The sequence below is a fragment of the Mytilus galloprovincialis genome, chromosome 3 (assembly GCF_965363235.1).
Source record: "Mytilus galloprovincialis chromosome 3, xbMytGall1.hap1.1, whole genome shotgun sequence".
Lineage (NCBI taxonomy): Eukaryota > Metazoa > Mollusca > Bivalvia > Mytilida > Mytilidae > Mytilus > Mytilus galloprovincialis.
Window position 1 is genome coordinate 1,301,513 of NC_134840.1, and position 27,412 is coordinate 1,328,924.

A 27,412-nucleotide genomic window follows, 5' to 3' on the forward strand; every position below is an offset into this window, starting at 1 on the left:
GTGTATGAAACCACTCCCTAAGTAAAGGTTCATGTGTCTACATTGACCATTCTTGTGTATGAAACCACTCCCTAAGTAAAGGTTCATGTGTCTACATTGACCATTGTTGTGTATGAAACCACTCCCTAAGTAAAGGTCCATGTGTCTACATTGACCATTGTTGTGTATGAAACCACTCCCTAAGTAAAGGTCCATGTGTCTACATTGACCATTGTTGTGTATGAAACCACTCCCTAAGTAAAGGTCCATGTGTCTACATTGACCATTGTTGTGTATGAAACCACTCCCTAAGTAAAGGTCCATGTGTCTACATTGACCATTGTTGTGTATGAAACCACTCCCTAAGTAAAGGTCCATGTGTCTACATTGACCATTGTTGTGTATGAAACCACTCCCTAAGTAAAGGTTCATGTGTCTACATTGACCATTGTTGTGTATGAAACCACTCCCTAAGTAAAGGTCCATGTGTCTACATTGACCATTGTTGTGTATGAAACCACTCCCTAAGTAAAGGTCCATGTGTCTACATTGACCATTCTTGTGTATGAAACCACTCCCTAAGTAAAGGTCCATGTGTCTACATTGACCATTCTTGTGTATGAAACCACTCCCTAAGTAAAGGTCCATGTGTCTACATTGACCATTGTTGTGTATGAAACCACTCCCTAAGTAAAGGTCCATGTGTCTACATTGACCATTGTTGTGTATGAAACCACTCCCTAAGTAAAGGTCCATGTGTCTACATTGACCATTCTTGTGTATGAAACCACTCCCTAAGTAAAGGTTCATGTGTCTACATTGACCATTCTTGTGTATGAAACCACTCCCTAAGTAAAGGTCCATGTGTCTACATTGACCATTGTTGTGTATGAAACAAAGCAATATCCAAAACGGAAAGTCCGTAGTCAAATAGCAAAATCAAAAGTTCAAACACATCGAACGAATGGATAACAACTGTCATATTCCTGATTTGGTACAGGCATTTTACAGGCGTGTAATTTTTCGGTATTCCAAAGTTCAGTCGTCTAATTTTTCGGTAGTTCAATGTTCAGTCGTGTAATGTTTCGGTAATACAATGTTCGGTCGTGTACTTTTTCGGTATTAATGTTAAGCGTGTAATTTTTCGGTATTCCAAAGTTCAATCGTGTGATCGTTCGTTATTTTAATGTCCAGTCGTGTAACTTTTCGTTATTCCAATGTTCAGTCCTGTGATTTGTCGTTTAAACGATAGTTCGACTTTTTGTGAGCCTTATGCAATTGTGATACTTTTTCTATCCCTTATATACATTTTTCTGTTTATTTTGATATGTTCACTAAATGTTATACAAGTTTCAGTAAAATGGCTGCTGATAAAAAGCATTTATCTGGGTTCAAACTTTCATTTGCACGTCTTTTCCTGGAATTGTCTGCAAATAAAGTAAATAAAATAGATAAATGTCTATATGTTCAATACAAAGGTACACGTACTTAGACAAATATTTTGAAAGTTGAAGTAGTGACATAAACATATATTCTATGTGGCGGCATTTTTTTCTATTTATTTTTTATTCAAAATTGTTAAACATATAACCCCTTATTTGAATGATTTTGTTTTTACATTGTGTCATATATCAAATGTAGTCGTTTAGTGTATGTGTTCATTTGCGTTAACATGTCTTTTGATTGAGTTATAGCTATATCAATTGATATTTTATAGTGCGTCTTCTTTATATTGTAATGTTATACTATTTTTTCAGATAAGCGCGAAGGTTGGTACATAGTAAAACGTTTAAACCCGCTGCATTTGTTTCCACCTGTCCTAAGTCAAGAATCTGATGTTCAGTAGTTGTTTTTTGTTGATGTGGTTCATAAGTGTTTTTCGTTTTTCATTCAGATTTTTACATTTTTACATTTTCACTATAATTTCAAAACAATTATTTTAATACATACCACTGACACAGAAGGTTTGTCTTTGACTTCATTTTTTGACGTAACAATACCAGCTTTACTAGGTCGAAGGTTAGATAAATACTGTTTTCTCATTATGCGTAGTTGAGGATTATAATGCAACATACATGAAAGCTGCCATCTACGGATGGCTAATCTATGAGGGTGACCTTTCATGTTGTATTTGACGTCATAAAGTTCTACAATACAAATTTAAGAATTGACAAATAAGTCATAATGGTTTATTTATCGATGTTGTTGTTATCATTTTTATTGCAGTTTTAACCCTTAAATTTTCTGTTGACATACAGTAGCATATTTTTCTGGTCATAACTGGATACTATTTGTAAGAGCATATTTCTTTGTTTATAACTGGAACCTACTAGAATTTGTTTGAGTATGTTGTCTGTTCATACCTGGACACTATTTTATTGTAGCATTTTGTTTTGTTCTTACCGGGACACTATTCGTTTCAGCATGTTTTTCTGTTCAAACCAAGACACTTTTTGTTTTACATACATCAGAACAATTGTTAAAAATATGTTAAATATGCATATAAATAGTACAGACTTACCATTTTCAATCCCTTTCTTGTTTTTAGTGTCACTATCTGTCTTCCTTTTCAACAGAGACAGAAACGTTAGCACTATAGGATTGAAATGAGCGTTCTCCATATGCATGAATCCAACATAGGCATCAAATCCTGACAATAAAGTGCATAATTATTCTAATAACCAATGTACAGATTTCTTTGTACGACAAAAGTTATTCAAATTATTATAATATGCACGACTTAAATCTTGTATCGTTATCGTATTTGCTATTAACAGTTCCTCTCTTTCCCATTTAGTTTAAAAAAATCTCTATTATAAATGGGAAATAAAATCGTCTTTCAAGGCAGTAACTCCTATGAGGAGTCAATGTGCTTTATTTACTTTTATTTGTAGAGCGGGTCCTACTGATCATTAGTGTATACAGTTTCTCTTTATCGATTAAAGTTTTAAAGATAATTGTCAAACTTGAACTGAATTTTAATGTGCGTATTGTTATGTGTTTACTTTTTTGCATTGGCTAGATGTATAGGGGGAGGGTTCACAAACATGTTTAACCCCGCCGCATATTTGCGCCTGTACCAAGTCAGAAGCCTCTGGCCTTTGTTAGTCTTTTATTATTTTAACTTTTAGTTTCTTGTGTACAATTTGGAGTTTAGTATGGCGTTCATTATCACTGAACTAGTATATATTTGTTTAGGGGCCAGCTGAAGGACGCCTCCGGGTGCGGGAATTTCTCGTTGCATTGACGACCTGTTGGTGACCTTCTGCTGTTGTCTGCTCTATGGTCGGGTTGTTGTCTTTTCGACACATTCTCCATTTCCATTCTCAATTTTATTGAAAAGTATTGTCATTTCAGGGCAATAACTCATATAAGAAGTCTTCATGACAGTTGTGTAAAAATGGACGATATGTAGATAATTCAGAACATTTCTACCTGGTTATATATTCTTTTTCTTTGATGGTTAATAACTTCCTTTGTATTATGTTTTATTTCTATCATTGATGGATATGAGCGATAACAAGCGGGATGATCAGACATATTTGTTTAAACTAGATACTCCTTATACGATTATGACTGAGTGTCGTTCAATTCGGCCCAGTAATTTCATAGGAAGCGATTTCTATAAAAGGTGATAGGAGACAACGGACGACAAAATACAGAGAAGGTGATGCAGGACGTACATCAAACAGACAACAACTCAGCAATAGATCGGCGCCTTAACTTTGGCACGCTTTAAAATAAAAATGTATTCATGGCTTTAACCGAGACTAGATATGTAATCAACTCCAAACTTCCTAAAATGTGACAAAATGAATTAATCAAAACCATGAAGTTACGATAAAAGATAACTCTTGACAAGGAAAAGGTAGAAGAAAACATAGCGTTAAATGATCAGATATTTATACTATATAAAACACAAAAACTTCTTTTCGATTTTTCACATACTTAAACAACTTTGGTTTACATACACACTTTGCTTGAGACATTTAAATATATCTGTTAATTTTTTTACAGGGAGAAGATTCAACTTCATATACATGTATCATATTTTTACCTGGATCCATAAGTTGGAACCTTCGCGGTAGTGTACTATGATCAAGGCGTCCCAGGAATAACGCACCAATCACAATCGCTTTGATTATCCGAAGGAGACATGACACTACCCCCAAAAAGGTGTTGTAGAAGAAAACAAAATAGGTTAAAAAGAAAAATCCTCGTCTGAAATAGAAGTGAGTTCGAATTGGTCTTTATTTCAGAATTTTATTTTAATAGCAAATAAACGCTTAGTCCTTTGTGCTATTATTATCAATTATTTCGTTTATAGAGCATTAGAAGTTAAAAGAAATGCATATAGAATGACAAAATTAAATCAATAAAATTGGATAATCATTCAGATACTTAAGAACCAATATTGATGGTATTTGATTGTTTTTGTTGATCATTATTGCTAACCTATGTTACCTGTGACGTTGTGAACATTTATTTTTATCATCACATTTGTAGGTTTAATTTTAGTTGCACTATTTATTTAATTTTTACTCTCCAAAGTAAAATCTGCATGCCGTGAAACCAATGTATCATAGTCTTCAATAATGAAGTATATAAACACAGCCAAAAGAGTTTAAAAAAAGATACCCCGTTGTATCGACATTGTAAACCAATCTTACTTATTCGAAAGAACAACATCTTTTTAAATAAATTTGACTTAACTTTACACAATTCCACGCATTGTATGTACATGTATATCATCCTTTACCTATAAACATGTACATCATTCATTACCTATTATCTATCGCCAGAAGGTTTCCTCTTTCCTGTAAAAACACAAACTTTGCCAGGAGTATCTGGATCAAGTTTAATGCTAAAGCTGTTATTGGTGCTGGCCTAACAATAGAAATATGATGATATTACATTGTCAAGGAAGAAGTCTGGATAAATCAAATTGAGGAATTTGGTAGCATATTTTTATCAGTCGGTGTTAAATACATTTAAGAGGCTGTCCAAGTAAATATCAGGCAAATCCTATGATATGGGTGGCACAACATAATTTTTTTCCCACTTAATTTTTGGTTCCAATGCAATGTTTATATCATACAAAGGAGATATATGTCAATGATATTTTTGAATCAACAGTGGATGGCTCAGAAAATGATTTTAAAGTTCACTAACAACGCAACAAAACTGTGTACAAAATGAAGAGTTATCTCCCCTTTTTAATGAATTTTCAGTGCATTCTATGTATTCTTTCTCTCCTTGTTGCAGTTAATAGAAAAACAAAATTTAACTGTCATGTGCCATCCACTGCCTGGTTTTTCCATAGACACCCTCTTAAATGTATCGACACTGGGGCGATTAAGAGGTTGATATATGATACGGAAGATTGCCGTTACTTTATTTAACGTACAACATTCATCAGATGTTTTAATTTGCTGCGCTGGTGTCTCATTTATATAAACCCAAATCCTCGTCTGATAATTGTGTATGTTCGTGATCCTAGTAATTTTTATACCAGCATATGTTCTTTTAGATTGCTTTCATTATTAAAAACAACTCCTTGACACGATATTATCTATTTTTTTCCATTCGTTTTGTTGGTTTATTTAGTCGAGCGTTTAGTATTTTCACGTTCCATGGACGTCCTTTCTTTTCGATGTAACTTGGAAACTATTTCACCTTTTTATACTGAAATAAATGTTCATAAATTACTTAAATGATTTAATGTTCAATTCCTATACATTTATTGCCTCATATTTGGTACTAACATGTGAGAGATTTCGTTCTCTAACTGATTTGGTTCCAGCACCGTTGATGTACAAGTTGCAGACAAAACAGACATATCGCACGCCTTGTATCTAATTTTATCATAATACCAGGGGCTATTTTTGAATATTTTATTGGCACTATAGAGGTAAATGATTTTGTAATCAGATTTTTATCTTATACGTTCTGTAAATTTTGTAATTCACATGATCAAGTATATAAGGGGAGGGCTAGGTTCTAAAAAAGATATATTTAAACCCGTTAAAAGTAAAATAACAAAAATACCGAACTCTAAAACAATTCAAAGCAGAATGTCCCTTATCAAATGGCAAAATCAAAAGCTCAAACACGTCAAACAAGGGGTAAACAAAGGATATATTTCTCACTTACGGAGGCCTATAATGATTTACATCCACTTCATTTTTTGAACTTTGATGGGAAGTTGTCTCATTGGCAACCATACCACATTTTCTTATAATTATTAAAGTACAGTGATAACTGTTCGTGTTTTTAGGGTTTCTTTTTCGTGGAATGCATCTTGGAAAATAGGTATTTCGCTTCCTTTGAGAGAAAAACAAGCCTATTGACTTTTCTTTTATCGTTGTATTTTTGAATTCATAGTAAAGAGATCTACAAAATATAGGAAAATAAAAATTATCTCATAAGGGTCCGTAGTGGGGTAGCTAAAAAAATAATCAAATCCAAATGAATTTAGGACCTGTCATAGTTTATCAATTTTGAAGAGTCTCATTTCTTAATTAATCAGTTTGCTAGTAAGCACACACATAGTGTTTGGTGATTTGGATTGTTACACAATGTTGACTGCTGTATTTTTGACATTTTTACCTATTATGTCTGTTTGTTTTGTTCACACATCGTTGTACATATGATGACATTTGATGCGACTGTCATACAAGTGAGAGGTTTAGCTAGCTATACAACCAGGTTTAGCCCACCATTTTCTACATGAGAAAATACCTGTACCAAGTCAGGAAGATGCCAGGTTTTTATCATTTTTTTTTATTTGTTTGAGCTTTTGATTTTGTCATTTAATTAGGGACTTTTCGTTTTGAATTTTCCTCGGAGTTCAGCGTTTTTGTGATACAATTATTCATAGTCAACTTAATAGACGAAACGAGCGTCTGGCGTATATACTAAATTTAGTCCCGGTATCTATGATGAGTTTATTTGCACAATCTTACCATAACTGTTTTATAAGATTAGTTATAAAATCTGCAGCTCCAATTCTGTATAAATTAATTATTAAGGCGATAACGTTGAAAATCAGAAAGAATATTGACCACTGTATAAGATATCCTACAATAAAAAAACAAGAAAGAATATTGACCACTGTATAAGATATCCTACAATAGAAAACAAGAAAGAATATTGACCACTGTATAAGATCTATTAAACAACATAACACAAAAAAGAATATTGACTATTGCATAAGATATCCAACAAAATAATTCAAAGGGACGAAAATAATTAGCTATGATTACATTTCAAAATTTATTTATCAACATTGTAAGTCTTCATGTGACACTTTGAACTCAAGAGTCTTAAAGAATTACACAGTGGTGAAAAGTTTGGTTATCGTGGGGGTCAATTCGAACAATTCAGTCTATTATTGTAACCTATATTTCGTATCATTCTTGAATCATCGTAAAACAAAGATAATGTGTTGTTTAATCTTTAATTTTTTATGTTGTGTTTTGTGTACTATTGTTTGTTAATTTGTCTTTTTTCTTTTTTTAGCCATGGTGTTGTCAGTTTGCTTTCGATTTGTGAGTGTGTGTCTCTTTCTGGTATCTCTCATCCCTTTTAGATGTATAATGCAATAGGACATAACAATGTAATAATGCAATGGTTGTCTACTTGGTGTTTGTTCATTTTCCTCCTTTCCGCATATAAGTTAGTCTTTGAAAATACTAATTTGACCCCATCTTATTTTTTAACTTTTGCTGATAAAATAAAGAAGGTATTTCATTTTTGATGTACTTACCCCACAATATATACCCAACTTGATATCCTGTGTACCTCATTGTTCCAACCTACAACATTTCAAGTGCAAAAACAGTAAGGACATTCAAGTTATTTCACATTAGTTTTAATACGAATATGAAACATTTCATAATGCATTATTTTTTCTTATACTAGTAACTTGAAATGTTTATTCATAAAGAATTTATAAAGAAAATATATTCAACGGATACCAGGCGAAAACGAAAGTAAACCGCTACAATAGAAATGAGGCCTATATTCAATGTTTCTTACTTTATTGTCTAAATGATTGTAATGACTCGTTTATAATATAGTTTAATAGAGAGCGGGCAAGCTATATCCATAAGTCTTATTCAAACTTATTTAGTTCTTTTGTAATACTAGTACTTTTATTTTGTTTGCCAATATAAGTATTTGAATGTCGAATGTCGAATTTCGAAAAGATATTGTCAAAGATACAGAAAAACTTAAAAATCTTATTCCGCCCTAAATATACATGTTGACTTTGATGGAAAGTTGTCTCATTGGCACTCATACTCATACCACATCTTCTTATATCTATCAAGTAAAGGTATTCGTACGTAACAGAGCTTGTTAACATATTCACATAATAAATGTAATTATGACCAATTATTCTAAGTCTTATTGAAAAAATGTTCTGTGCCGAAATCTTTTTAAACGCAGTAGGTTTTCCTAATATTTTGTATCTGGTGCAAGAAAATTGGTACCGTTAATTTTATTGTAAATGACTATGAATCATTGCATTAACTGAAATTTTACCAAATTTGACGGTTAATGAACTCAGTGGTAAAAATCCATTCGTTACATTGTATCAGTAATCGCAATCTCTTCTAGTATACATAGAAGGACCAAATTGAGATGTCGACATACTAGTATACCTGTATGCTGAACTCCATATGTCATATCTTTGTAAAAGAGTTAAAAAAGTAATACGTGCAAATCCCTCAATTCCTATAAAAGAGGGACATTGTTTTCATTTCTATAGCTTCTTATATTTTACCATTATACTTGGGTTACTTTTCTCTGATCGTGGAGGTATGTGTATTTTGGATCCTTTATATAATCCAATAAGATTCTTCCTAAAGAGAACAACATACTATTTCAATTAATTTTTTAAGGAAAAAACGTAAAACCTTGCTTTACAAAAAGAATGTATAACATTGAAAAAAATTTCAATTTGACAGATATGTGTAATGAAAATATTTCAAAGATTTTCCTTTGAATTTTTTTCTCTCAAATTTCATTACAGTAAACAAATGTTTCAAGTTAAACATTCCAATTGCAATATATATGGAAATAATTTTTCAAACCTCTTGTTCTCTCGTAAAAATAATCCAAACTTAGACACAACACGGTATTAAATAAACCAGCAATCAAGCAAAAAAGACAGAAAACTGTATCCATTAATAGAAGTTAAATCCTTTACCTGTAGGAAGATATCATGTGGAAAATTATCATACAAGACAGTAATACTTCAATGACACAGGCACAAATGAAACATACTGAAAACAAAACAAAAAAGCAGTTAAACTCAGCTAAAAACTTATATGAAGATTATTCAAATAATAATTGAATTTGTTTTAATAGATATCAATTGTAAACTACTGATAACTTACAGTCGATTCCTTTAACCATTATAAAAAAAATAAATTCAGTAAATAAAAAGATAATTAAAACTATAAAACTTAGCTTGCTTTTACAAATAAACACTACATACAGCAACCAAATGAATATGAACTGCGCTAAGTTATGAAAGTATGGAAATAAGATTTATTTAAAAATTACATTGACGTACTTTTCATAGAGTCAACAGAGTAGTATACAATATACAGTAGAGTTCTTGCTGATTCTATATCTGGCGTGTCATAAATACTAGGGTACCATCCTATATACTCCATGATTGCTGCTATATACAACAACAAATAATCAAATAGGGGAACCAGAAAAAAGAGAAACTCTGCAGATATCTACAATAAAAGTAAAATATGAATTGTTCAAAATGGTGATGATATGTACAGTAAATATTTATTGTTTTACTATATTTGTGAAGTATATGTTTTCAGAGGTTACCATACCGTATGTTCTTTTTTCGATGAAAATATTTGTGTAGGATATAAAAACAAATTATACGTAGACAATCAATGGCTTAATTTGCATCAACAAATATTCCAAATTTTCAATTGAGATTTTATAAAAAAAAAAAGTAAAACTCCGAAATACTGAATTTAAAGATTCTTTCAATATTTTTAAATTGATCCATTTTTTAATTATTCTCTCTCCCTTATATACAATGTTACGTACCTTATAAATAAGAATAAAGCATACAAAATAAACGGATAAAATTCTTGCAGAGTATTTGAATTCTGAAAAAAAAAATTACGAACATTATCCAATTATTCAAAAACAAATGTCGCTCCCCAATATTCTGACTGAAATATATTCTTTCATTGATATATATATATAAGCCCAGGTGGTCGTGTGGTCTAGCGGGACGGCTGCAGTGCAGGCGATTTGGTGTCACGATATCACAGTAGCATGGGCTCGAATCCCGGCGAGTGAAGAACCAAAAATTTGCGAAAGCAAATTTACAGATCTAACATTGTTGGGTTGATGTTTAGACGAGTTGTATATACATTATGTACACAGCCATGTATCACCATCATTGATGGCGATCCGATGGATACATCTGTTGTAGGGTTGTCACTGACTCAGACGTACTTATGAATATAATTATTTTCTGTGACTGTATCTTACATTAATTTGTAGGATCCTTTACTATAGATAATTTAGCTGATCTGTAACAATAACATCTTCATGCCTTACATATCATGTACTGTAGTACGCCGCTAGATTAAAACTGACGTGGAAAGGTAACACATGCCCACCGAAAGCTCTTTTTTTGAGAGCCCAGGTGGTCGTGTGGTCTAGCGGGACGGCTGCAGTGCAGGCGATTTGGTGTCACGATATCACAGTAGCATGGGTTCGAATCCCGGCGAGGGAAGAACCAAAAATTTGCGAAAGCAAATTTACAGATCTAACATTGTTGGGTTGATGTTTAGACGAGTTGTATATATATATATATAAATTCAACAGACTTTGACTGATTGGAGACAGGACAAGACAGGAGAAGACATTGCTTTTAATTTGATGTATTTAAATTCAATAGACTTTGACGGATTGAATGTTTACCTAAATGTAATTATAAAATTCACCTTTTCAAGCTTGCTTACCTGGATTATTTCTGTATATCCATGGCTTCAGGAGATCTTCACAGCAAATAAACATCTTCCCTCTGCAGCCATCAATAACTCTTAAACAAAATGTTCTCTATATACTAGTTATTAAATCAGTTTTCTTGATTGTAATAATCTTTTGTTGGAATTCCTCCCTGCCGTTGACTATATATCAACTTATAGCAATAACAAGGACAAGTGTTTCGTGAAAAGCATTGCTTTTGTATTGCTTTAATATCTAAATTGATAGTCTCTGTTAGATTTATTAACAACTGATCTAGATTAAGACGATTGGACAACCATACATGTATGCTGACTACTATGTAATTTGGCAGTCTATCTTAAAGCTTGCTTCGTTGGATTTGCTGTCTCATTTGTGTTCAATCCCATGTCTTTTTCATTAATGCCACAATTTTAGATAGTGTATCTATTTTTATAGCATACGACATTTCTGTTATATACCATATTGGTACCGATTCTTTACCCAGCGTGACTAATTAAATATGTTCTAATATGTCAATAAATTGTTTCCTATACTCAAATCGATCATGTGTAATAATAAAGACATACTCGACACAAACAAGAACTTACTTATCTTCTTCAACAGTTTCAACAGGTGGATCTAATATTTTACGAATATGTCTTCCTTGAAATGAACATCGAATTTTCTCCAATTCATCTTTCATAGGTCCAACTGTATTTTCTCTGGGATTTATCATTGGTATGTGAGGGAACAATTTCACAGAAATTAAAAATCGAACAGGCATTGCGATTGCTAAATATGATATTGCAAGAAGTTTAGGCCAGTCTCTTAACACAACCAAAAACTGGTCCAACTGAAAAAGCGATAATTTTTATTTATTCTTTAAATTAAATTAAAATTATCATGAGACCGATAATTGTAGTTTTTTGTCACTGTGTAATAAGCATTTAGGCCATTTGATTATATACAACCACAAACGTCGTCTCTTGTTAGTTGCTCATCCCTAGAACTTGATGTCATGCAACTATCATCGATCATCTGATGTCTAGTCAGATACCGTCAAATTGGTAGGTCCCACTTGTCATTTAGTCAGTTTAGTGTGTAAATCTATGACGTATGTTTACCGTGACAGTTTAGGCTATTGGATCACAATTATTGTTACATCAACCTATTAATTTAAAAAATAAGGAGATGTAGTATGATATCCAATGAGTCGAAGAGAAAAACACGTCTGTTTTAGTTTCTCACCAAATTTGTCAATAGAAGGGAACCATATCCTGTAATACAAGTGGGTGTTTTAACAAGTTATCAAATTAGGCTTAACCAACTTTTTTGTCGTAAAATGTCTGTGCCAAGTCATAAATATATCAGAAATATGATGGTTGTTTTTCAATATTTCCGTTGATTGATAGCGTTTGATCAAGTCCCTTTTTATGAACTTCACCTTTTTGAATTTGCATAAGAGTTTCGTATTATTACAAGGAATAAGATAAAAAATTCGCGTGTGGTAAACTGTCTTCCTTCAAACCTAACAATTAGTTTGCAACATGGTATGCATACAGTATTACATATTATAATCCCGAATTTTGGTGTGTTATTTGTTGCTGAACACAAAACCTATGGTACAGTGGTGTATCAAAGTTAAATAAAATCACAAGTCTTATGAATCATACAAACACAGCAGTGAAAAGTGATCGGACTGTCATACGCTTCTAACAGAGCGAGATCATGTGTGCAAACAGTAAGAATGTAATGCTTTGCGTAGATCACCTGTTATACAAATCCAATGTTACACCTAGATGCAAGGGTCATATCTAGGAATATCCTACTGCTATGAATATTAGATGCAATAATTAATATAGGAATAAAGTTGAGAAATAGACATAAAACAACGGTCAACAAAAAATTATAAAGTCTAATTTGAAAAGTTGTTGTTTGGCTTTATCAAATTGCATGGTTTATTTGTGCATGATTCGTTTTTTATTTTTTTTGTATACACTTTGCGACAAACTCACCATGCATTGTGTTTTATGCTATGCCGAATCAAAATAAGATTGCTATGTCTATTTCTATCACAAATTCATTTCATTTCATCATTGAACAAAACAGTTATAATTTCTTTCCGTTTGCTTTGAACAATACCACTTCATACTTACACTGTCTATTTTGGAAGCACATCCAAATGTATCATCATAAGCTTTATATGTAAACACCCAAACATGTAATGATCCAATGGCGTATCCAATCGGGGATTTCAAGGTTAATGCCGCAAATATTGGGAAATAGATGAACCCATAGCACACTACTGAGAATAATATCACAAAAACTAAAATACAAAAAAAAAAATGTTATACAATAATATTTTTTATGGATTAATTGTTTGACAATATTATAATTATACATTATCGTTCATCTTCTCAACGAGATAAGGCGAAAGCGAGAAAGGCAATCGAGTTAAGATGACCAATGATAATCTGTTTATTGCTATTTTAAGTATGACGACGTTGTTAACTTCATGATAACGGGCACGTGTGTCCTTATTTTCTAGAGATAACTTTCATATCATTCGACTTCGCTAAGAAAGAAAATTATCAGTCAGCAAGATCAAAGGAAAATTTCGTAAAAAGTAAAATCACTAAAATACTGAACTCTGAGGAAAATTCAATCGAAAAGTCCCTAATCACATGGCAAAATCATATAACAAATCACATCAAACGAATGGACAACAACTGTTATATTCATGACCTGGTACAGGCATCGTAAAAGAGCGATAATAATTAATACACGAATGTTAATAAACATTAAACACAAAATATCAAATACACGTGCACTTATTTTGAGTATACTATATGACAAAGGTTCCAACGACTAATACGCACACAAATACAAAAGTACACACATACGCTGCAGTTTTAAATGTCAACATACGGTCTTCAATAACTGGCATTTCCAACGCATTATTTTACTGGACTTGAAATAAAGTACACAACAGATACAGTTAAATCTTTCTCATATCGTAAGTTGCGTAAAAAAAATGACAAAAAAGGTCCATTGATAACCTGTTTTAACGACAAAAGAGATGATTTCAGCTTTCAAATTGGGAACTTGTTCATTTGTTATGTATTATTCCAACAACGCGACATTGACCTTTGAGTTTTGATATCCCTTTGGTGTCATCTATCTCTCAGTTTTGATATCCCTTTGGTATCACCTATCTCTCAGTTTTGATATCCCTTTGGTGTCATCTATCTCTCAGTTTTGATATCCCTTTGGTGTCATCTATCTCTCAGTTTTGATATCCCTTTGGTGTCATCTATCTCTCAGTTTTGATATCCCTTTTGTGTCACCTATCTCCAGTTTTGATATCCCTTTGGTGTCATCTATCTCTCAGTTTTGATATCCCTTTGGTGTCATCTATATCTCAGTTTTGATATCCCTTTGGTGTCATCTATCTCTCAGTTTTGATATCCCGTTGGTGTCATCTATCTCTCAGTTTTGATATCCCTTTGGTGTCATCTATCTCTCAGTTTTGATCAGTAACTAGTTACAAAGAATTACAGGCATACATTTGGTACACATAATTAAAGATCTGCCATCAATACCACATTCCCTCAAGGACAAAGACAGTTTTAAATATAACCACTTTCGATGTTTCTATCCTGATTGGTAGGGCGTTTTAAGAAAAAATGGTTTGATCTTTTCGGTACCACGTATCCTAAATGAACATTGATATACCAGACGAGATATTAAAAAACATCAAGTGCTAACAACATCGGCTTGATGTGGTGTTTCGTTTAGAATTTATACATACAGAGCCTCGTCCTAAATAAAAGCAACAGAAAATCATAAGAAATTTTCCCTTCAAACTCATGAAGGATAACTGTAATCCGAAATGTTTATTGAATAGAGATATATGTGTTTATGTACTCTTACCTTTTTTGTTTTATTTTTGTGTTGTATTATATATAAATGAAGATACATTGATTTATGAAACTTACATCGGACACCCAAATGTCCAGTAAAAGGAAATATATATCTACTGTTCAATATAACTTCATAGAACAGAAAGGAAATAGCACCAAATGCAGCGATAAAAGATATTCTGTTCTTCATTTCGTATATATCCATTGGGCTGAAATAGAAAAGAAATAAAATTTCACAGAACATAACAACAAGATGTAGCAGGACATTTTATTGAAGAAAAAGCATGATATATTAAAAATATTGGGTAAGATTTTTTTTCCCTTCAAAATAGTGCAAACATCTTTTGCAACGTTCGTTTTAACAGCAGATGTGTGTCTGAAGAAAACGTATTTCAATCGTGGAGCTCGTCCTTGTTTTTATAAAGATGCTGTTTACCGAGCCCTGAAATTTAGAAACGATCCGGGTAAACTAATCTATCTTCTGAAAACAACTTCTTCATGAAGGTTAACAATTGAACAATGTAATTATATCTTATAATATTAATTTTGTTTGTATACATATTGATTTTGTTATCAGTTGATCAAAACCAAATTAATATTATTATTATATACAAAACATTCTACAATCTGTCAATACCTGTATTCTGGTATTGCACAAGGTCATGTGTTTTTCTTTCTGACCGTTAATGACGCCTTTACACTAAATCCATTGGATGGTGGATGTGTGTGGATTGATACTTAAGTCCTTGTTTCATGATTTTTGTATTTGTTATTATTGGCTTTGAACTACATGTAGCTGTCAGTAACTGCGAGTACATGTATGTCTGTTTTGTAGTAGGGATGTTTTAAATATCCTTCAACGTCCTATCTGTGCCTTTGTGGTATGAGGTTTACTCATGGTTAAAGGCCGTTTGGTGATTTTTTAACGTCTGTGTTATTTGTCTCTTGTGGAGAGTTGTCTAATTGGCAATCATATCACATCTTTTTTATTTTCATATTAATCAGGGCTTGACCATCATTTGTCTCAACATGTTACTTGCTATAGTAAACCCTGTTTTGACCAATACTTATCTAACTAATAAACTACTACAGTATACCTCGTCTGGACCAACATTTGTCTACCATATACTTACTACAGTATACCTTGTCTGGACCAAAATTTGTCTACCATATACTTACTACAATATACCAGGTCTTGACCAACATTTGTCTAACCATTTCGTTTGTCTTGTAATCATGAAGGACAAGAGTATGAACTCTAACACCTGAAGATATATTTTAACATCAGTCTCAGTTTTTCAAAAATGATTGGAATGCCAAGTTTATGCAATGGAAACTATTTGATATAAGAAAATGATTGACAAAAATTTCCAATATTGAAAGAAAAGATTGCATCTTTCGCTTGACATGATAAAAGTCAATTCACTGTCATCAAAGATTCGGGTAAAGAAAAGTCACATCACAGTCAAAGTTCAAAATGTTCCCTGCAATCAACAGGTACAGATTTTGTGATAAATGTCTCCTGTGTAATTGTATTAACCGTATATGATTATGTTGAATGGAGATTTTAAAATCAAAATCCATTCCATACAACTTGATAACTTTCTACACTTATATGATTCATTGTTTGTCATAGTTATTGGCTAACACTTGAAAAGCGTATGATGCAGGTATGATCACACGGGGTGATGCAGGTTAAGCAGAAGATGTTGTTATTTGCGATTCACGTTTGTCTGTTCATAGTCAGATTTATTAGATATCATAACATAAGTCGAGAATACTGTGTTTTTGTTTACATGTTGACTGTCAAAATATTTCAAAGAAACTATGAAAATAAAGTAGGTTTTCTCATATATGAATAACTTATCAATTATAAGAGAACAATGCCAATTCATCTCTGATAAAATAAATACTCTCAATTAGAACATTAGAACTAAGGTCATCGTACGCTGTACTTACCGATGGTATAACTATTAACTTATAAAATAAATACACTGAATTACAACGGAGGTCATTGTACGCTGTACTTACCGATGGTATTACCATTAACTGATAAAATAAATACTCTGAATCAGAACTAAGGTCATCATACGCTGCACAACCAGTACTGTAAATGAAATAAATGAAGGCAACTCTAGTATACCGCTGTTCCAAATTCATAAATCGATTGAGAAAAAAAAACAAACCCGGGCTACAAACTAAAACTGAGGTAAACACATCAACTATAAGAGGAAAACACGAAACAACAGAACAAGTGCAACAAAAAACAAACGACAGGCAACATATACATAGAAACAATTAAATATAAACAATGAACCCCGACGAAAACTCATAAAGAGGAAAGTCTATTATAAGTGATCAAAATCTTTATCAATAGTTTTCAAAATCTTTATCAATAGTTTTCAAAACCTTTATCAATAGTTATCAAAATAATCTAACTACTACACAACAGAAACACAACATTACAATTTAAAATGTGTTCAGATTGGTAATTAAGTGTAAATAATATTTCATTATATAACAAATACATCTCATACAAACCTTAAATATGATTAAGAAACATAAAAAAGCACATATATTTATCTGTGTTAATGAAAAAAATAGAATGAGCAATCCTAATATACATAATAAGTTAATATAACAATAACTGGGATCCAGCAACTTAAACTGTATAAACATGACAGAAAAAAGTAAAATCACAAAAATATTGAACTCAGAGGAAAATCAATTCGGAGAGTCCATAATCACATGGCAAAATCAAATAACAAAACGCATCAACAACGAATGGACAAGAACTGTCATATTCCTGACTTAGTACAGGCATTTTCAAATGTAGAAAATGGTGGATTGATCCGGATTTCGACAATAAAAAGTAAAATCACAAAAATACTGAACTCAGAGGAAAATCAATTCGGAAAGTCCATAATCACATGGCAAAATCAAATAACAAAACGCATCAAAAACGAATGGACAAGAACTGTCATATTCCTGACTTAGTACATGCATTTTCAAATGTAGAAAATGGTGGATTGAACCTGGTTTTATAGCTAGCTAAACTTCTCACTTGTATGACAGTCGTATCACATTCCATTATATTGTCACCGATGCGTGAACAAAACAAACAGACATAATAGTTAAAATGTCAAAAATAGGGGTACAGAAGTCAACATTGTGTTATCATCTTAATCACTATAAACTAACAAATGTAACGAAGAAGCACAAAAAGGCATACATCAAATTGACATCCTCATTTTGATTATATTATACGATTTATTTGTCTATGTAAAATGCACCCATCAAGGAAGGAGGGTTATGAGTACTGGTGTAAAATTGCGCGTTTGAAATTCGCACAGGTAGACATGAAATAATTTTGTCGTTCAAAGTATGACGGGATGCATAAATACAGTCACGCAAAATAGATATAACAAAAACTGACTAAACAGTATAAAGTTATGATAAATAAATTAATAGTGTGGTTCAAAGTATGACGGGATACATAAGTACAGAGTCACGTCAAATGTATATCACAAAAAAGTGGGTTAACGGAAAAAGTACTATTAATAAATAAAATAATTTGGTCATTCAAAGTATGACGGCATGCATAAATACAGTCACGCAAAATAGATATAACAAAAACTGACTAAACAATATAAAGTTATGATAAATAAATTAATAGTGTGGTTCAAAGTATGACGGGATACATAAGTACAGAGTCACGTCAAATGTATATCACAAAAAAGTGGGTTAACGGAAAAAGTACTATTAATAAATAAAATAATTTGGTCATTCAAAGTATGACAAGATACATAGGTACAGAGTCACATCATAAAATAATTTTGTCGTTCAAAGTACTCCAAACGAGATAAATAACGTCTTCAAAGATCACTTTGAAAAATTAGCCAAAACCAATTCAAATCCTAACTTCAACATTGGTCATGATAATCTTGTCAAGCTAGACATGGAAACCATTGTCAACATCTGTGAAAACCAAGAAATAACAATTCAACCTGTTACCTCAACAGAAATCACCAAGCGTATTTCAATATTAAAAAGAAAAAAGGCTGGGGATGTAGAAGGTTTAACTGCAGAACATCTAATTTATGGTGGAACAGAGTTGACTGAATTCCTACTTACCATAATTAACAATATATTCTATACAAAGCATGTTCCTGAAGTCATCAAAAAAGGTCTGCTGACCCCTGTCCACAAAAAAGACAAAGACCCTACTATACCATCCAACTATAGAGGCATCACAGTCATTTCCATCATTTGTAAGATTTTGGAGCTTTGTATTAGAGCTAGAATCGAGGGTACACTAAATAAACATCAAAACAAGCTTCAGAAAGGTTTCACTAAAGGTGCATCATCTATTAATATTGCTCTTCTCATCTCTGAAGCAATTAACGAAGCCAAAGATAAAAACGAGTGTCTAATTCTAATAACTCTGGATGCAGAAAAAGCATTTGACGTGGTAGACCATATACACCTATTTTGGAAATTATATCATCAAGGAATTAATGGAGCTACATGGTTACTAATTAAGGAACTTTATAACAAAACAACTACACAAGTTAAATCTCAAGGATATATCTCGGAAACATTTGTAAATGAGCAGGGAGTCAAACAAGGTGGAATTCTCTCTGCCAATTTTTACAAGGCCTATAATAAGAATATCCTTGATACGCTTGAATCCACAAACATAGGAATTAAAATTGGAACCAATTATGTGGGTTGCCCAACGTGCGCAGATGACATAATGCTATGTGCTGGCTCAGAACATGATGCCTCAACCCAACTACGCATCATTGAAAACTGTACCAAAAACGATCGGGTAAAGATAAACAGCAAAAAGACTGATATTCTAATGATAAACAAGAAGAATAAAGATATAAATCTTCAACTTTTTAATGAAAAAATAGACGAAAAGCAAAACATTAAACATTTAGGAATTGAAAGACAAGAGAAAAATAATCCAAATGTAGAGAATAGAATTTCTGTTGCAAGAGCTACAATGTATTCCCTATTAGGAGCTGGATTACATGGAATAAATGGTATAAATCCACTATTATCGTATAAACTATGGCGGACTTATGTTATACCAAGAATGCTCTATGGAATTAAGATTCTCAACATTACTAAAACTGATATACAAAAATTAGAAGCTTTTCAGAAAAAAACTTTTAAACAAATTCTATCCTTACCACAAAGAACTGCAGATGCTGCTATCTATATCTTACTCGGAGCCGAATCTATTGAGCAACTCGTACATAAAGCTGCCATTTCCCTATTTCTAAGAATATCAAAAGATCCCAACTCAATTGAGTGTAAAATTGGAATTAGACAGCTAGCTACAAAAGATGATAAATCAAATAGTTGGTATATAAATGTGGACAGAACTCTCAAATCTTATGATCTTCCATCCGCACATGAGATTATACTAAATCCTGAGAAAAATTGGAAACGATTGACTCATGAAGTTATAGACAAAACCTGGAAAAACAGATGGACCGAATCTGCTAGAAGCAAATCAACACTCAAATATATGGAAGTAAACAACTGGAACTTTAAAAAACCAAACTTCTGTTGGAGCAGTGTCAGAGATAATAAAAGAGATGTTAGCAAAGGGATAAAAAAATCCAGGATACTTACAGGAACTTACAAAACCCAAAGTATTACCAACCGATTTGACGGAACAAAATCTGCAGAATGCAAATTGTGCATGGTAGGACCTGAGGATTATAAACATTTCCTAATCAACTGTGAAAGTCTGAATTGTGTGAGAAAAATTCATCAAGATAGACTAAAATCCCTACTAGAGGATAATCATATCCACTATTGCAGTATAATTGATTCTGATGAGGATCGTCTTGAATTGTTGGTTGACTGTTCTAGGAACGACCTTATAACTGTGCCTCAGCAGAGAGACTTAGAACGAATCTGCAAAGACTGGATCTATGCATTGCATGCTAAAAGAACCCAACTTTTGGAAAACAAATGAACAATCAGTTGAGTTCTGAGCTTAAACTACAAGTGGCTGTCAGTCGTGGGAATGTAACATATAACAAGTATTATACTACTTTGTCTATATACTTAATTAATACTAAGTAATTCATAGTTAAACCATAACTAGAGCATATGTATTAATTACCCCTGTAAATAATCTTATAGACCCAAATTCTATTGACAAACTCTACTGTTTTACTTAAAACTAATTTTTACAAGTTTCTTGTTTTATTCGTATCCCTTACCATTTTATCTTTTAATTACATATATTTAAACTTATTAAGAAACCATACTAGTCCATAAATTTAACCAATTACTAGTACAGATTAGTAGTTCCTTTCACTTTCCGTTGCTAAGAGAATATAAACAACTGATAAGATTACTTTTATCCATTTTATAATTTTAAATGTATAGTGTACATACAAGTTCCTGTTTTAACTAATTTTTAGTTTTATCCTATTCTAACTGTTAATATTATTTTAAATTTTAACCAGTAGATAGAATTTTAAATAACGCAATTTTAAAAATAAACAAAATTTTTAAATGCGGTGACCCTGCAGATAGGATGGACTTCCAGAAGAAGAAGAAGAAGAAGAAGATGGGTTACATAAGCACAGAGTTACGTCAAAAAGGATATCTCAAAAAACAGACTTAACAGTAAAAGTAATATTAATAAAGACAAATAAAAATCACCACATTCAAACAACTATACAAATAAATCTAACAAATACGCAAATAAATAAGTTTTAATAGTAAAAATCAAAAAGGCAGATACAAAGGTGTTTGTTGTTGAAAGTTCACACCTTAAAAAGTATACACTTTCTCGATAAATTTGAAGTATGGTAAATATAAATACATGGATACAATTAACAGAAACAAGATGGTGAGAACACATACTTTCCGATGATACGTCTTTTGACATTACTTTAATTCATTTATTTTTGGCTCAGACACCGATGGGTTTTACAAGTCTGAAAAAAAAGCTGCAGTTCTGGCATTAACTTTTTTTTTTTTTTTTTTTTTTTTTAATTTTTTACGTCCAAAGCGCTTTTCTGGATTTACCTTCTTTTTTTTTTATTTTTTATTGATCTTTTTGGTGTTCAAACTACAGTGCATACATACATTTTTACAAGACATATGGCATTAACTTGTAACGTTCATTTTTGTATGAAGATTAGGGTGAGAATTCTAAATTGACAACACTTACATTTTAAATGGGATTTTATTCAAAGAGAGTCAAATGTGCTGGACTGATTCAATGGACTTATTTGTCACGTACTCGATGAAGTTACTGGTGAGCTTTAACCTGAATATTGGAAGATCCACTATTTCTTCAATATTTATCGTGTACTTGTCGATTGTGCCTTTGCCTCCCGCTATCAATTTGAAGACGTATTCCTGACTTTGCACAGCCAGTAAGTGTCATGCAGCGATCAGTTCAGTACATTCTCTGAATCATGTTTTACGTGTGCACTATATATTACGGTCGCATATGTGCTGATTTACGAGTTGACCACTAATAAAGAAACCCTTTTTAGACAGTGCATCATATTGATACCGTGTACTGGAATATTCCATTTACCTTGGACGATACCTAATATCTTATTCCTTCATAGTGATACTGTGTACTGGAATATTCCATTTACCTTGGACGATACCTAATATCTTATTCCTTCATAGTGATACTGTGTACTGGAATATTCCATTTACCTTGGACGATACCTAATATCTTATTCCTTCATAGTGATACTGTGTACTGGAATATTCCATTTACCTTGGACGATACCTAATATCTTATTCCTTCATAGTGATACTGTGTACTGGAATATTCCATTTACCTTGGACGATACCTAATATCTTATTCCTTCATAGTGATACTGTGTACTGGAATATTCCATTTACCTTGGACGATACCTAATATCTTATTGATACTGTGTACTGGAATATTCCATTTACCCTGGACGATACCTAATATCTTATTCCTTTCAGTGTTTGTAGGACACCTAAACCCTATGTTGTTAAAACGTTCGAATGACAACCCAAACTTTCAACTACCGATAGAAATATTTAAAGATTTTCCCACACCAACCTATCCGTTCCTGATTCTAAGTATTATAAATCATAAGAATATTGCATCATAAGATGAATTATGAGACATCGGTTTAAAACTACTTACCTCGAATCCGTGTATGTTCCATCATAAGATGAATTCTGTGCATAATTTAGAAGGATCTCAATTATTGAAAGGGACATCTACAACAGAGATAAGACAGTATTATTAAAGGAATACAAATGTTTCATATGTAGAGGGAGCTAAATAAAGGCAACAATAGTATACCGCTGTTCAAACTTATAAATCCATGGACAAAAAACAAAATCGGGGTAACAAACTAAAACTGAGGAAAACGTATTAAATATAAGAGGAGAACAACGACACAACACTACAATGTAACACACACAGAAACGGACCAAGCATCAGAAAAAATCCCACGAGAATAACAAATATAACATCAAAACCAAATACATGAATTTGGGATAGACAAGTACCGTGACACGTCTTATCGCAATGTGAATTTACACTCAAAAATAAGAGAAAACAAACGACGCAACGTTAAAATGTAACACACACAGAAACGAACTATAATATAACAATGGCCATATTCCTAACTTGATACAGGACATTTTTAAAAAAAGAAAAAATGGTGGGTTGAACCTGGTTTTGTGACATGCCAAACCTCCCTCTTTTATAGCCATGTGAAATATAACATTAAAATGACAACTCAACACCACAGGACTACAATATAAATACATTGGAGAACAAACTAGAATGTAAGTAAACTAAACAGAATGTATTTGCAAATTTTAAAAAGGAATTTCTTAAACTTTACGAAACACTGATAGATAAAGACGGCAAATGTGAAAACTTCCATAGCTTGTTTGCAAAAACAAATTAATCATTTTCTTAAACTAAAATTTATAATACTTTATATTAATCAGTTACATAATTTTGATAGCCATTTTATTATATATATTGTGCATTAACAAATACTAAACTTACCACTGATATGCTATATACTAGTTAATGAGGCCATGATAAGGTACTCGAACTTTATGTATCTCTAACAAATGTAAACGTCAAACAAAGTTATCTATCGATAGGTTTGAAAAAAATAATAAAAAAAAAACCGTAAACATTTTAAGAAAATCCGATAATTAGTTAGGTACAATGATTATAATTTAGTACGTCAGACGCGCGTTTCCTCTACATAAGACTCATCACTGACGCTCATATCAAAATATTTATAAAGCCAAACAAGTACAAAGTTGAAGAGCATTGAGGATCCAAAATTCCAAAAAGTTGTGCCAAATACGGCTAAGGTAATCTATGTCTGGGATAAACCTGATACTGAAGGGCACGTCTTCATTTCCCTTCACAAGTAGAACCCGTCAGGTAAAACTCTGATACTGAAGTCGTAATTTAAGAGGCTAGGAAATGATTACATTATAATAGTTACAATCAATGCAATAACTGATGGTTGGTAGTGTGGTTTATAATATTTCATGCGACGGTCATACAAGTGGGAGGTTTAAGCTAGCTATAAAAGCATGTGCATTCCATCATTTAATCCTACATTCATGTATTTAGTTATGATGTTGTTTTCGTAACTCTGATCGGATATTGTTAAATGACTTATTGTAGTTTTGTTCTATTTTATGTTCTATTAGTATGTAAAATTAAAGATAATTATTCAGCCAGTCATTTATACGATTTATACAGTTCGTTTCTGTGTGTGTAACATTTTTACGTTGTGTTTCCGTTGTGTCGTTTGTTTTCTCTTATATTTGAGTGTGAATTCTTATTACTAAAAGACGTGTCATGGTACTTTTCTATCCCAAATTCATGTATTTTGTTTTGATGTTATATTGGTTATTCTGTTCGGATTTTGTCTAATGCTTAGTCCGTTGCTGTGTGTGTTACATTTTAATGTTGTGTCGTTGTTCTCCTCTAATATTTAATGCGTTTCCTTCAGTTTTAGTTTGTTACCCCGATTTTGTTTTTTGTCCATAGATTTATGAGTTTTGAACAGCGGTATACTACTGATGCCTTTATTTAGTTAAAAAACAACTACATGTACACGATTTATTTGTTTTACAGTTTGATTAAGAAGAAATACCGACATAATACAATCAATTATCTAGTTACTTGCACAATTCTATTTATATTTATAATTTATATATAATTTATATTCTTGTTATTGTTATAAAATACATCAAACAACATAATAACAAACTGATCTTGATTTATATCCAATTTTAAGAAATTTGCATGAGACGTCACTTTTGTGGCGTTGATACAGTCATGTGACGGACAGTTCTTGGTTCTGTAATGCTGTTTTTGTGTGGTGTTCTATGTTGTTTTAAGTGTTCGTTATTATTTATGGTTAGCACGTCGAAATGTACTATTTTCTACCTCAGGAATAGATTAACTTAGCTGTATTTGGCAAAACTTTTAGGAATGTTCGGTTTTCAATGCTCTTCAACTTCGTACTTTATTTGGCCTTTAACACATTTTTTGATTCGAGCGTCACTGATGAGTTTTTTGTAAATATAAAATTTTAATCCTGGTATTTATTATGAGTTTATTTGTATAGTTTATTAGTGTATGTCTATGTCCTGAATGTTCTTGCATTTATGTGTACTGCATTGCTGTCATGTAATGATGTCTTTTTGGTGGTAGATTTAACAATGCCATAAAGGTGCGAGGCTTGTCTAGCCACAAAGTCAGGTTCAACTTTCCATTTTGTCTTCAAATGTCCTGTACTCAGAGATTTTATTCGTTAAAATCAAATACGTTGTTACATACACGAGCGAATAGAACAAGTTTAGGTATATAAACAACATGTATAAGATGGTGTCAAGGGAACGTGACTATCACAAAATGAATAAATAACATTGGAAATAATAAATCATCTCTTCCATCGTAAATTTGGATAACAAGCTGTCCGTTTAAGATAAAGATATCAAGGAAAGGACAGTGTTTATTGCTACTATTAGCTTTATTTAAATTAGTTCAGTAGTATAAACATCTTAAGTGTTTATACTGTGAGCCAATTCATCATCCAAATATATAAAATTGTTATTGAGGGGCTCGTGGGTATAAATCCTTTTTTTTTTTAAGTATAGAATTTCGCTATTTTTTCTATAAATAAAATTTATCCTGTACCTAATAGAAAATATAATAAAAATATTGGGTCACCGTTCATTTAAGCTCACAATCGCCTTCGAAAGAAGCATATATTTTTGTTAAGGTACTTTTTTTCTGTTGAACTAATAGGAGAAAAAAAGTAATATCGAAATAAAAAAAGAACTAAATTACAGTAATCGCTAAATTTTACAATAGCTTAGTTTAAGTACTGCCTATTTGAAACAATTAAAAAATATAGGTCACCGATGAGTTAAAAAAGATATTTCAATTTTAATGCAAAAATATAGCTTTTTCAATGATATACACATTTTAAAAGTCATCTGGGGCCAAAACGAATGATTTTTTTGGTTGATTTTTGTACCCTGTTAACAACTAATAGTGTAATAAATAAAATGTGTAATGAAAAAAAAAAAAAAAAATGTTAAAATCTTGTCTGAATTTTTTGTACTCTCGAGCCTCGTTCAATGTTTGTACCAGATGATGTTTCCATGGTTTTTTCTTGATTTTTATAATAAATTGTAACTTATAACAATACAGAACAGGTCCGCAATAAGTGGTGCACAGTTAGTTCCCATCGGAATTCCGATAATTTGAAAATATATGGAATCTCTATGGCGAACAAAAATGTTATCTAGGAAAGATTTGTTACTAAATAATGACCTAAAGAGTTTGAACATATATATTCTCATTTTAAATATCCGTTTAATTAGATATTTGTAAGGTGTTTTGTGCAGCTTTGGAAGCCAGTACATAGTTAAAACTTTTATTGTATCTGGCATCTTAAAGTTTATGTTTGTTACCAATGTCATTTTCAGAAAATGAAAACATTCTCAATTTTTCAGTTGGAATGTCGGTGAATTCATGATTTCGTTTTGCAGAATATCAATGTAAAATTTACGACGAACAATAATAATCTGACTTGTAAACTTATCTACCGAGACTAAAACCAATTCCATGGCGAGTTCTTTAAGCTTATGTGTGATTCGAGAAATAGGGTTATTATGGTTGTTTTAGGAGTAAAATGTTCTTTACAATGGTTAATAGTTAATATCAACTATGTTCATTATTAAATAATAATAATAAAAAAAAGAATCAAAGAACTATTGTCAGCTTTTCTGTTTTATCCATTTCGTGCAGTGACTATAGAGTGAGTCGTGGACGATGTTACGACACCCAATAATTAATAACTAATGGGGGCGATATTTAGGAATGAGTTCAACTCTAAGTCATGGACGATGTTTATACGGTCTCCTGTTATAGTCTTCTTTGTAGAAATTCATATTCTATAATAGTTTCT

At 31.9% G+C, this 27,412-nt stretch overlaps 1 protein-coding gene across 2 annotated transcripts; it reads right to left on the reverse strand.

Annotated features, from left to right (window-relative positions):
• Positions 1-853: 853 nt before the first annotated feature.
• LOC143066282 (receptor for retinol uptake stra6-like) lies at positions 854-24,031 on the reverse strand. Of its 2 annotated transcripts, XM_076239274.1 has the most exons (19): positions 23,968-24,031; positions 23,086-23,162; positions 16,938-17,013; positions 16,086-16,171; positions 14,982-15,115; positions 13,140-13,309; positions 11,592-11,836; positions 10,998-11,077; positions 10,069-10,130; positions 9,563-9,734; positions 9,194-9,269; positions 8,768-8,846; positions 7,748-7,796; positions 6,945-7,059; positions 4,765-4,866; positions 4,037-4,200; positions 2,501-2,629; positions 1,930-2,126; positions 854-1,406 (listed from the first exon to the last, which is right to left on the reverse strand). In XM_076239274.1, the coding sequence occupies exons 2-19, from the start codon at positions 23,160-23,162 to the stop codon at positions 1,371-1,373; spliced, it is 2,049 nt and encodes a 682-aa protein (XP_076095389.1). In that variant the 5' UTR covers positions 23,968-24,031; the 3' UTR covers positions 854-1,370. The 2 variants fall into 2 exon arrangements, with proteins under 2 accessions (XP_076095389.1, XP_076095390.1); XM_076239275.1 differs by lacking the exon at positions 23,968-24,031 and having other exon boundaries at positions 23,086-23,202.
• Positions 24,032-27,412: the final 3,381 nt, after the last annotated feature.